This window comes from Monodon monoceros, unplaced genomic scaffold, assembly GCF_005190385.1.
Source record: "Monodon monoceros isolate NGI ecotype Baffin Bay Population unplaced genomic scaffold, NGI_Narwhal_1 Super_Scaffold_4, whole genome shotgun sequence".
Classification (NCBI taxonomy): Eukaryota; Metazoa; Chordata; class Mammalia; order Artiodactyla; family Monodontidae; genus Monodon; species Monodon monoceros.
Window position 1 is genome coordinate 48,151,730 of NW_021703781.1, and position 13,424 is coordinate 48,165,153.

At 41.5% G+C, this 13,424-nt stretch overlaps 1 protein-coding gene across 6 annotated transcripts in view; it reads right to left on the minus strand.

Moving 5' to 3' along the window:
• The window catches only part of CPEB3 (cytoplasmic polyadenylation element binding protein 3), a 175,962-nt gene that overhangs the window by 34,161 nt on the left and 128,377 nt on the right, over nt 1-13,424 (minus strand). For all 6 annotated transcript variants that reach the window (XM_029245196.1, XM_029245192.1, XM_029245195.1 and 3 more), the window contains one exon: nt 10,209-10,327. In XM_029245196.1, the coding sequence (XP_029101029.1) occupies nt 10,209-10,327 (119 nt within the window). The remainder of the gene's footprint in view (nt 1-10,208; nt 10,328-13,424) is intronic.

A 13,424-nucleotide genomic window follows, 5' to 3' on the forward strand; every position in this document is an offset into this window, starting at 1 on the left:
TGTGTGTGTGTGTGTGTGTGTGTGTGTGTGTGTGTGTGTGTGTGTGTAACAACTCTTGCAGGATGTTGTCAAATAGGCTATACTGGGCAGTAAAAGCCACAACATCCTAAGGACAAGGATAAGGTGAAGAATGGTGAAGATTACCTTAAATGAGCCTGACATGGTTTCAACACTGCCTCCTGAAGAAACCTGACCACATTTGATAAAAAAGGTGACCCTAGGAAGAGGCCATCTGGGAGGGGGCACCCACTAGCCCTTTGGCCATGCCATGACCTTACAGTAAAGGATACACAAAAACAAATATCTGTAGGGCCAGACAGGCAGCATAAACATGTCAAGCTACCAGGACAACTGGTTAGTAGGCAGGCAGCGACACAATGGAGTAAACCACTCCTTTTATTTATTTTTTTAAATTTTTATTTTCTATTGGAGCATAGTTGATTAACAATGTTGTGTTAGTTTCAGGTGTACAGCAAAGTGATTTAGTTACACGTATACATGTATCTATTCTTTTTCAAATTCTTTTCCCACTTAGGTTATTACAGAATACTGAGCAGAGCTCCCTGTGCTATACAGCAGGTTCTTGTTGGTTACCTATTTTAAATACAGCAGTGTTAAACCACTCTTTTTAAAGGAAGCAGACACCTCTCAGCTCCAGCTAGAAGTTATCATTTGCGAATGTGTCGTCAGACTTTTCCATTTCTCAAAAGTAGCTAGAAATTCAGATTTTTACATGAAACTTCAAGATTTTTGAATGCTGGGGACTAATTCAAATGTATAAAGTCACTTGTACATGCTAGACAAAACTATGCAGGCCAGATCTATCCTGTGGGCCCCAGTCTGTGATCTCTGGTTAGAAAGGTTTAGCTACCACACAGCTCCTCACAATGGAATGTTTTATTGCATAAACACTTACGAGACAAAATTTAAAAATGGTTCTTCTTTAGTTTCTTTTTTAAGCATGTATTCCTGCGGAAGTTCTGGTCAGGACCATAAACCTACTTTTAGCTGAATTATTTGTCTTTTAAATTTTTATCTCCTTAATTAACAATTGGCTTTGTATAACTGCTTATCTCCAAAGGCAAAATCTTTTTAAGGATAAAGGCAAAAACCAAACATAAAGCTTGGTAGTATATATATACCAATTTATACCATAAAGTGACTTCAACAGCCGTCAAGAAATCTAAAAGAACAGCCATCAAGAAATCTAAAAGAACAGCCGTCAAGAAATCTAAAAGAACATAACATTAATATGTAATAGCAACAGTTAGTACTAAAAGCACTAATTTTCCTTTTCAAGGTTTCCCAAAGTGTGTTCTGTGAAGTGTAGATCCCTAGGGTTGTGTTTCCTAAAAGCAGTGTTTAGGAAAAAGTTATAAACTTCCTTCTTGGAGCTTCACAGCAGACACTGGTGTATATTAATTAAAGGCTCTAAGAAGTTCTACAGGAAATGAATCTATTCGAATGTTGTTTAAGCCAGCGTTTCCAAAATTACTTCCATGGAACCTATTTTTTTGCGTAACACCTATTAATATCCACACTTTGGGTAATACTGCCCTATTATATCTTACTCTTAGTATGTATCAAAATATGGCAATAATAAGGTTGAACTAATTGAACAAAACATCATAGAAACTTCACTCCAATCAAGGCCTTTTCCTCACTTATTTCCTGCTATTGTTCTCAAAAAGTTAACTAAAATTTCATCCTGGTTAAAACTGAAAGTCATTAATAGGGATAGGATTAGGCTAATTTCTAGGAAAAAAATTTAAGAAATGCAATAGAGGTCACTTATTTTGACAGGATGCTACAAGATAACATCATTTCCTAAAAAGATAATTTCATTGAAAATTTGCAAAAGCCTCTAAGTTAAAATTAAATATAAAATGCATTTTTATTGTATCTTTAATAACAGCATAAGAGAAAACATACAGTTTTAGTAAGAACAGTTTTAAACACAAGCCTTAGGACTTCAAGTTTCTGAACATGACCAAATCTCCCTATAGCTCTAGCATTCTCTGAGTTTAGACCACTATTTAGAATTTAGACATTATCTACCAGTAAATAATGTTATCTTGAGCTCATTTTAAAAATCTCACCCTATATGTGGTCTGGTGCTCTCCTTAGGTTACAAACATCTACCACGTGAAGGGTCTACTGCACAGTGCCTTCCTTTTCATTTGTTGGGCTCAAAGCAGCTCCAAAAAGCAACCAAACTGTTCAGAGTCAACAGTGCAATCTGGTGGCTAGTTCAGGAAATCACCTGACCAAATCCCCCTTCCCTGCCATCTGATCTCTTTCCCACAAAGTATCCATAAAGCTCATAGCTCAGCATCGCCCCAACCCCACCCCATTTCCTTTTTCCTCTTTTCAACACTCTTCAAACTCCTACTCAAGCTCTTCAGGAAAAAGCCTCCATTTTTCTCTCCCTAATCCTACAATCCTTTCAATGTACATGAATCAGAAAAACAATAGTGCAGAACCATCAGGACTGCTCTCCCCAGTAAGCAGCAGCATCCCGGCTCTTCTGACAACCAGGATGAGTCAGCTAAACCTAGGTCCGCTGATACAGCTGCAACAGCTCAGCTGCAGTGGTAATGAACTCAGACCCACCCCAGCTGTCAGCAATTCTATTTTAAGAATCACAGACCTCACAGAATGACTGGAGTGCCCCACAATATCACAAATAAACTAGTTTGTGGTTTGTGAGGCATCTTTATCTCTTCCATGTGTAAGGGGCTGCTTTATTATTATAACCACCAAAACTAACAGCCGTAACAGCAATAACTGTGGTTTGGACTCTTCAAAGTATATTCACATTTGGTATCTCATGTCAACCTAATTTTCACCACATAGCTCCCGAACAAACGGCTCAGCCGCCTTTGTGGAGTTTAGATGCTACCTGTGATTCTCAAATGCTGTCCTCCACCCAATAGAGAGGATAAGAAGATGCCCTCCCTGTACCTTCTGCGGTAAGTGGCCAGAAAGAAACTTAACAGCTGCTCAGAGGCACTGGCCTTGATGAGACTTCTGTACCCTGGGCAGCTCTGGGGCCTCCAGGCAGAACTCCACTGGGACTCAAAGCAAAAAGCTCTCACTGTCACACTAAGACTATTCCTCAGATACCAGTAGATCACAGGCCCCAAAGAACCTCAGCAAAATAGCCTGGATTCTTCTTAGACAGAAAGCCGAAAGTAACCCTGGGAAATTCTCTTACACTCTCCCAGGGTGCTCCACACCCACCACCAGCATCAAGAAACAGTGCAGGTACAAAAAGGAAACTGCTGCCATCCGCACCAGGCTACACAGCCTGATGTACAGAAACCACAGGCTTACAGCCCCACTGGGAACTTCAGTTACTGTTGAACAATGCAAATAACACTCTGTATACTGTTTCATAAGGGCACCCAGTACAAAAACAGAGCATGCATAAACTGTGCCCCGAAAATGGTGATGTACATCCTTGCTCTATGCTTGATATAATAAAGCCATTATCAATTAGATGCTATGATTAATACCCGTACTTACAACCGTAAGATTCAAAGAAACATCTTCCCTCTAAAGGCTTCCCAGACGCCCTCAGGAACACCTGACCACTTTGCTTTTGAGCCACCCCACATCAACTGCCGTCTATAATGCGTCCATCATAGCACCTGTGACTCCTTACTCCACTTACTATTCACTTGGCTATTTCCCTCCATTGGACTCTGGGGGCCTCTAAGCCTGAGACCATATCTCTGTGTGGGTCCCAATTGCCCAGCACAGCACCCAACCCTTAGTGAATGCTCTGTGCTCCTCAGCGTGCTGGTGAATTAACGAAGGTTTTCCCGAGGGGCAGACAGTGTTGCTGTAAGAACTTGTCCAGCAGCTGCCCCTCTATAGCTCCCCAATCATTCTCCTCAATCCACTGAAAGCTACCTTCTAGAGGCATGGAAATACACTGTCTGGTCACCAGTGGGTACGCCAGGGCTTGGGCCTAATCAGTGCAAATTTCTGATGCCACTAGGTGACGCACGCGGTGATCAGAATCATCTAGTGCTCGTCATCACTTCTGATATTCCCGCATCACTTAGAAAGTATAAGCGAGATAGATGATTCCCTTTTGAAAGAAAGAAGAAACTAGCAGTTTTGAGCACCTACACTGCACCACTGTGCTAGGCATTTTACATACACTGTCACATTTAAACTCACCATAACTGTTATGCTGTAAAAATTATCTCTACTTTAAAAACAAGGAAACTCAGACTCAGAAGTGTGATAGCAACTCAGGACTGAAACCCAGGTTTATCTGACCCCAAGTCTATAGACCCTCTTTCCACTGCAATGATGCTGTGTGCCTGCAAGGCTCCCTGTCCTCCAGGCTACTGGCCACCAGCTCTGCTTCCCAAGAGTCTCCTGGAAAAGTCAAAATGCATTTTTATTTGTGAATGATTAACCTCTCTCTTCTTTCCAATCTCATTTGGCCCATTTTCAACACATTAAGAAATGACCCATAGACTCTTCTCAAAGCTACTAAACAAAACTAGCAGTTAGAAAAGCTCAAATATGATTTGGCAATGAAACTGGCTATTTTAACTTCTAGGTTCATAGCCTCAGGCACTCTTGCTCTGCAGCCAGACAATTTTGTCCAATGTCTACATAAATGTGTATTTTCAGTTCCATGGCGCTAGGGCAAGGATGTTGTCACTGGCATGCCGATCACTCAAACTCTTGAGAGGAATGTACACATAAAAGTTCACGTTACCTAAATTTTTCCTGGGAAGAAGCCTATTCTTTGAGTGAGCTTCATGAAATACTAATTCTACCAGAATCTTCACAAGTATAATCCCCAAAGAGGTATATAATATGCTGGATTAAACAATATTACACACATTTATTTATTGCAAAACTTCTCAGAACTTTAATATATCAATGTTTCCCAAATGTTCTTGGCTATGGAATCTTTAATTAAAGGAGAAAGTGGATATAAAATGTACAAAGTAAGTGCTCAATAAGGGACACCTATTATTATTAAGAGCAAACGTTCTGTCAATGATCCTCTCAAGAGACCAGTGTTTGATGAGACAAGCATTCTTCAGAACACACTTTGGAATACACGGACTATGATCCATTAGGGGATGGTATTGGCTATTTTGCCCCCTGGTTACCATTTTGTACACTGAAACTGCAGCATCTTTTAGACCTCCCTAGAAAGGAATAACAGCTTCCAAAGGCTCAAGCACTAAGAAACTCTGGACCCATTTGCAAAATCAGAGATGCATGGAGAAAAAAAAATAAGACTTATTATGAATAGGAGGTACTTCTCTCATTTTAAAGGAGGAATTCTTTCTTTGGAGAAATTCTTATGATGGGAGGTGCCCAAAGCATGAATTTAGACCAAGGAACAAATAAATAAATCAAGAAGATTAGAAGTGCTAAAGATTTCCAAGGTGGGATATGACACAAAACCAGATTTGACTGAGCCAAGATAAAATTATAGTTATTGTCTTAGGAGGTAGTAGGTGGGGAATGAAAGAGTTTGAGTAAATATACCACAAACCCAAGGACTGAGGCCATCAATCAAGACTGCCCTACAAGCCCCTACCTGTTTTTCCCAATTTAATTTCCCTCTACTCCCTTTCATATATTTGTGTTCCATCCTAAGTGTTCTGCATTCACACCACACAATTTCTCATTTCTGTGTTCACACTGTTGCCTTTCTCCAAAATGTCTATTCCCCCACACCTCGATACTTCTCGTGGCCAATCTCCAAACTCTCTTCATCCTTCAAGACCTCGTTTAAAAGACACTTCATCCAAGAAGCTTTCTTTTATCACTCCTGGTATGTATAAACTGTCCAAAGTGCTTAATCTACATCTTACCTCGCTGTATTCATTATTTTTCTTAATTTGACAAATATCTGAGAACCTCTTATGCACCAGGCTCTACAGATTTGTCTATTTATACACTTGTTTTATCTACTCATTATATTATTAAGTTTTTGAACACAGGATTTTATGTCTGATTCAAAATAAGTTGATTCATAGTAACCAATGCTAAAGCCTTGCCCATAGTAGGCACTCAAATGTGGTTTGAAGGAAGAAAGGAAGGCACAGCATTTTTAAAAGCTGTATGTGGGCTGGAGACAGCTTAAATCCTAGGCAAAACGATCGGCCTATTTTTGTAACTAAAAAAAGTGATGAAAAATGCTAGAGATTCCTCTGATTTATAAATGGGGGTAGGAGACACTGGAATGACAGATTAGACAGATTTAAAAATTAAATAATTAAACCAGCCTCTATTTCCAGCTTCCTTTTTCTTCCACCATTTTTAAAAAAAAATTTTTGTCTTTCTAGTTTTAAGTGGATGACCTGAGCAATAACCTAAAGAATTCACCTTACATAAGACACTTCAGTTTGGTAAGACAGTTTAAATATATATATAGCAAAGTCAATCTGTCATGTTTTAGAATATTTATAAATTGTGATTGTGCTATAAATTGTAAGGAGGAAGAATTAGGAAATTTTTCTGATACTCCTTTCAAGGTGTTTGCAATCCCACATCTCTGGCCAAAGTGTTCTAGAAGTTAAGAACCATAACATCTCCTTCCTCACCTCCTTTTCAAGGTTACTCTTTTCAGCCCCTCAATCTGTTAGACCCTCTTAGGTTTCCTCATCTATCAGTCTGCTGTCTTGAACCTTCAGGTTCAGCCTATTTCTACATTCGAAAAGTAGAGTTCCCTTAACAAGAGGGACCACTGTCACAATGGCTGCCTGCTTTACTGGAAGCATGGACAAGAACACAGCTATCCTCTGGGATGCCTGGGACATCTGAGCTATGGAACTCCTCTTGCTGGAGGAAGGGGGAAAAAAATCACCGATCTAGAGGCTTTGCAATTACTCCTACTCTTGCCGATTTGTCTTTCATTCTTTAAGACTGAGGGGTCCTCTACTCAATACCCTGTAATGGCCTATATGGGAAAAGAATCTAAAAAAGAGTGGATATATGTATATGTGTAACTGGTTCATTTTGTTGTACATCTGAAACCAATACAACATTGTAAATCAACTATACACCAATAAAAATTAAATTAAAAAAAAGACTGAGGGGTCAATTAATCAGGCCATAAATACAGTTTCTTTTGCCATCTTTCAGGATCAGACCTATATATAGAATAGTGGAATCATCTAATGAAAGGTAATCATTGACCAAAAATATAACTACCTGAAATCCACTAAGTATGGATTCATTTGAGTTAAAAAACAAACATGATCTTAGAAAGGATAAGTGAGAGGGAACCTTTCTACAGGCACTGTATTAGGAAAACCATGTGATTAACCTAATCCACACAAAGGGAGTGGGGGGTTGATTTAGGGGAAAGGGAGAGGGCAAAGGACAGAAAATCTGTGAGGTCACTTTAGAACACAGTGTATATTTCCAAGGAGGAATTCTGGGAGGACTGGAGAGAACTAAACAACAGAACGAGGGCACTAAGATCCTGAAAGGTAGCCAAGCTAAGTAGAAAAAGCCAGAAAGAGCCACAGCTCAGAAGGTTTGGTGAATGAGCTCTAGAGGCTGACTTTACCTTGACCTATTGCCCAGGTCCTCATTTACTCCCAAATGTTCAACCCAGCTCTCACTGTCTGTGGGAGCATCCAAAATGAGGTGGAATGTACCGAAACCTGGTAGGGAAGTGTGACCAAATGAGGCTGGGAGTGGAAGATGTGGAGCTGAAGCCAAGAAAGAGGTTTCAAAAATGGAGCCAAAAGAGCCAGAACCCAAAATGGGATCCAGTTCATTAGAATTACAGGTATTTGGGGACTTCTATGTTTCCCATCCTAAGTTTTATTTCAATTGTTTATGCTGGAAATTCTGAGTATGCCTGGGTCAAAGAAATAAGTGATCAGCAGCCACCATTCAGAATTCACCAAGCTCCAATAAAACTGCTTCCCTCGAGCTCAGAAAATGGAAACTGAAATAAGGCAGAAATTCGTAGAAACACAAACAATGAAAGTTAGTTTCCCTGTAAACATTTCCGAAACAGATAATTACACTAATTAACTTCAAAAGTCCTTCAAGCCAAGGGTAATACACATGTTTGGAGTGAAAACACTCAACAGTAATGGTGTTGCCTCCATACCACCTCCGCCTGCAACCACCACTGCTCATCCCCTCTCACAAGACGTCCAGCCCTGGTGTGAGCTTGCCCTGACGGAACATATGACCCACCTCCTCCCACATAGCCAGTGACATGGCCCTTCCAAGGTACACAAGCCCCATCTGCTCACCTCCAGACTCCTCCCCTCAATTCAACAGCTTCTTAATCTACTCTGGGTGTAACTATCTCAGTATGTACCTCTACCCCTCTGTCGTTTTACAGATACGAACATATTTCAAATCCTCTCCTACAGTGCATGACTAACCCCACCTTAACCCTTCTGAGCTCACTCCCACTCCCACTGATGTGTCAGTGGCAGAGACTCTCTGGAGGTTGACCATTTTCCTCTGACATCTGACCCTGCCAAACTGGGCTCAGTCTGTCTAATTCCATATTACTCCAAAGAGATTTAGAAGTTATTGCAGCTTTCTTATTATTTTTTCAGAGGAAACACTGCACACTCCCATTCTAGTCAGTCCCCATGTCTCCCTCTTAACACACAGCCTCTCTACATTGTTTAAATTAAGACGAAGGTTAACAAAGGCTCCTTACTCTTTTTCCCAGCCTGCTATTTTCTACTGTTTTCCTATACAGCTACCTGTATAGCTACCCTATCCAATGCTGTTAACTGTTGTTATAAAAATTGGGCAATAGCCCCAGATATTGAAAAATTATAGTGATACTTTCAAACTTGCTAAAATCCTTGCCTCTTCCTCTGCATCAATTATTGTGCCACGACTCAGGATCCCCATTCTTTAGTAACTCCCTCTTCTGCTTTACATACTGTAATCTCCCACTTATGGGTGGCCAAGTCCCAGCATCATTTTTTTGCAACCAATTGTAAACCCTGTTCTAGACGTCACCATTCTTTTCAAAAGATGTTACTAGGTAGATAAGCTCTAACCCTGCTCTCCTGAATCCTCTAGCACTATGTAGAACTAATAGCACCACTTATGCAAGTACCCGACCTCACCAAACGCTTTCACATTCATTTTGTTCTTATCTGAGCCTCTCAACATCCCAGAGAGGAACCATTTTTCTTCTCATTTTATAGGTGAGGAAGCCAAGTTGCAGCAAGGATTATGTGACTTATTCAGAGTCAAGTAGATATTTAAATGCTAGTCAAGACTCAAACTGGGAACTTTACATCTGACCACAACTCTTTCCCCATACACATTTCTGAGAATAAAACTTGCTGTCAACCAAGCCCAGCACCTCTGGTGTAAGGGGATGCTGTAGGCCCCATGACAGATACCTGCCTTGGTCCCTTAGTCCACACCACTATTTTTTACTCTATTTCCCACTCCTAGCACCAAGTGTTGACACACAAACTCACCCCCCTCCCAACCTCCTAAGGATCTTTACTTCTGCCATGTTAACCAAGTTTTTTCTTCTGCTCTCAACAGTCTTGCCCCTTCTCCACTGATAGCCCCTCTGCCAGGAGAAAGGAAGCGGTCTTCCTCTGTTACCTAGTGACTTACACTCTTTGGCTCAGAAACCACAAACTTAACCACAAATTCTGTAGAAGTGTACATTATCTATGATTTTGGGTCCATGTTCTCTGTCCTTTCCCTCCACTGCCCTATTTGAAGCTATCCCATTTTAGATTATAAGCTCCTGGCCCAGAAGGTGCTATTTAGCCAGCTATGGGTACCACCCAGCACAATGCCTTGCATTCAAAGGCATATAAACGTTGATGATTATGATCTTTTTTTTAAAAAATAAATTACTCCTGCCCTTGATCTGAAATAATGACAGAAACCAGCTGCCAAAACCACTAAGAGCATTATTTACTTCAATTCAGAGTTTCTGAATAGGAATTAGCATAAAAGAGCCGTAAAGTGAAAGACAAGGGCACATTTGTTTACATGTGGTCCCAAAGGTATAAAGCAAAATACTGAGTAATTTGTTATTAGCTTCCCATCAACAGCAGTCCAGCTCTATTGCATAGCAAGGTCACCCCGGGTAAGAGGATCCTAGTTTCAGCATTCCCATGACAAGGAAAAGGCGATCAGCTATTCCAATTGCATACGTGCTCTGGAAAAGCAACAGCTGGCTGCATATTACTCACCGGTTTATCCTTGATGGTGGGGCTTGACACACACAGGTACAGTTTCCCATCTTCTTCTAGGCAGGCATCTATCAAAGCTTGTACTGAGCTCTCCTCCTGGAACAGCAGAAAGGCATAGCCTTGGGGAGAACAAAAACAAAAGGGTAGGGGGAGGAATCAGTAAATTAAACTCAAAGTACCAATTAAAAATTTACCTATTGTTTCACTTTGGCAAATTCTTACTAAAATCTAAGAACTTGAAGTGGGACACAGGGAAGTAAGAGTCATTGAGACCCTCATGTGTTAGGTACTCATAGACTTTACCTTGTATTGGGTATTACAGGCACTGTATTAGGTGCTCATAGACTTTACTTTGATTAATTTCCATAATTACTCAGGGGGGCAAGTTCAGAACACATCTATGGAATTTCTATTAAATAGGTTTGGTCATCTTTAATGAGAGCAGGCAGACTCACCAATGGCCTGAGCCACAACGGCTCAGGAAACAAGCATCACCTGCCCTCCAACTTCCACCAAGCTCTAGGCTTGACACATGCTGCAACATGGATGTACCCTGAAAACATTATGCTAACTGAAAGGAGCCAGGCACAAAATACCGCATATTATATGGAATGTCCAGAATAGGCAAATCTAGAGAGACAAAAAATAGATTAGTGGTTGCCTAGGGCTGGGGGAGTGGAGGGAATAGGTACAGTGTTTCTTTTGGGGATGATGAAAATCTTCTAAAATTGATTGTGGTGGTGATTGCACAACTGTGAACATACTGGAAACCACTGAACCGTACACTTTAAATGGGTGAACTGTGAATTATATCTCAACAAAAGTTGTCAAAAAAAAAGCTCAACAATAGGCTAACGTGTCTTTATATGTTATATCTGATGGTGATGCTCTGTTTCTTCAAGGATATTCTCCTGTCTCACGGCTGAATACATGATCTGTGAATGTGGACACGAGCTGCAGGATGTCCATGGACACAGCCAGCTTTGTTCAGTTCAACTCAGTAAGATTTACTGAGCAACTGTTACAAACGAGACACAATCTATGGATTATGAGGAAAACTGAGATGAACGAGACTAGGTTCCAGCTGTCCAGAGACTTATATGATAGAAGAAACAGGCTTTTAGACAATTAACTTCTTGCTACAAAGCTGAGGGAGATAAACGGAAATAAAAAGTACTATGGGAACCCAGACAAGCAAGGAATCTGACTTGAGAGAATCAGCAAAGACGTCAAAGAGGACAATAGATGTTCAAGGGGCCAACTGTGGCACTTGCTGCTACACTGGCATTCATGAATGGCAGCTGAGCAAAGGCCCATGATGAGCTAGTCTAAACCTGAGTATTCAGCTGTTCAACCTCTCTACAATCCCTTCAGCTTTGCTAAGTCTCTCAGCTGTCACCTCCACTCCCAGTCCTGCTACTGACCTCAAAGGAAATCATCACCAATAAGACTCTCCTCTGGCGCACTGTGTGCCAGAAAGATGTGAGTGGTGAAGAAGGATAAGAACCCCCATGTTCAGAAGCTTCTCACACATCAAACAAAGATGCTAATCAACTGGCCTAGAAGCAAAGCTCTCTGGAGTCCTGGGCAGCATGTGATGACAGTGGCAGTGGACAGTGAATAATGGGTACTCTTTATCCTTTTCCCCAACTCCTCATCTACTATACAGAGCATCCAAGCAAACAGAGTAGGAAAAAGATCAATCATTATGCAGCACACCAGGAGTGGCCAATGCAACAGGCAGAAGCCAATATGAAGGGGAAAGCACCAAGCCCACAGGAATGGGTATGGAGCTACAAGATGGAGGCTGCCTACATGGCAGGACCCAGAGCTGTTTTCTGGGCTTTGCTCCCAGGCTAGATGGGTCAAAGGATTCAGCAGACGGCCAGGCAAGAACAATAAAACTTATCTGCAAAACTAGAAAGGATAATACATCATTTCTTCATACCCCCTCTCTTTTCGAAATAGTATCAAACGATTACCAAGCCCCAGCGAATCTATTAAAAGTTCAATGTTTTCATTTAATGTGAGAACATTAATTACACTTGCCAAAGAGAATATCTGAGGTCAGTGGGTTAAAAAAAATGCAAAGATCACAAAGAGGAGGTCTCAGCATGTCCTCTCAAACCTCCTGCCTCACCAAGTTAAATCTTGGTGCAAATCTTCCACACAGGTCCTCAGAGCCATGCTGAATATATTGTTCTTGGAGAGGACCCTGTCTGTGTACAGTACGCGCAGGCACATCAAAAAGGCCTGGGGATGGGGCAGCTCAGTGAGCTGGGGTTCTCTCTAGCTCCTTGCCTCTGCAAGGCCATCGAGCTGGCTGCAAATTTCCTGCACATTGCTGCCCACCTCTTACAATCTTCCACACCAAATCCCACACTGTGTTCAACTTGGGCATCAGAGGAAAGGGAGGGTGTCTCCCCATAGCAGCTGAGTAGCTACCACAAAATCACACAGATTTTTCACTCAGGCCTGTCTCAGCCATAAATGACAACACTGGCAATAGACAGAGTAAAAACAACTGGGAGTCACAAGTAAAAGCCTGCTACAAATATTATTACCAAGGAAAATATCTACAACTTCTTTTCCTTTCCCAGGGAATGGGCCAATTTCTTCAGAATGGCTCTTTTACAACAAATCATCTCTCCTCCCTGATCAGCAAGCTGCTACTCTCAGTAACAACAACATTCTCTTAGCACCACAGATAAGGGGTGTAACTCAAGTCCAACCATTTCCTTCAACCCTGCCTCCTACCTCAGGCCTTTCAACCAAAACAAAATTCACCAGAGACCCCAACACACCCATGAAAACAACTTCATGATACGTTCACCTACTAAAACACCTTCTGATATCTCAAGGTCAACCAAACCCAGACAACAACAGAAATCAGAGGATTAAAAAAAAAATCAGGAAGGAAGAAAACTTCAAACACATTTCCCTTTTGATCTTCAGAAATTCGAGGCCAAAGTAAACAAAGTAGAAAAAGGTTCCTTCAAGAATAACAAGGTCTGGGCTTCCCTGGTGGCGCAGTGGTTGAGAGTCCGCCTGCCGATGCAAGGGACACAGGTTCGTGCCCCGGTCCAGGAAGATCCCACATGCCGCGGAGCAGCTAGGCCCGTGAGCCATGGCCACTGAGCCTGCGTGTCCGGAGCCTGTGCTCCGCAATGGGAGAGGCCGCAACAGTGAGAGGCCCGCGTACCGCAAAAAAAAAAA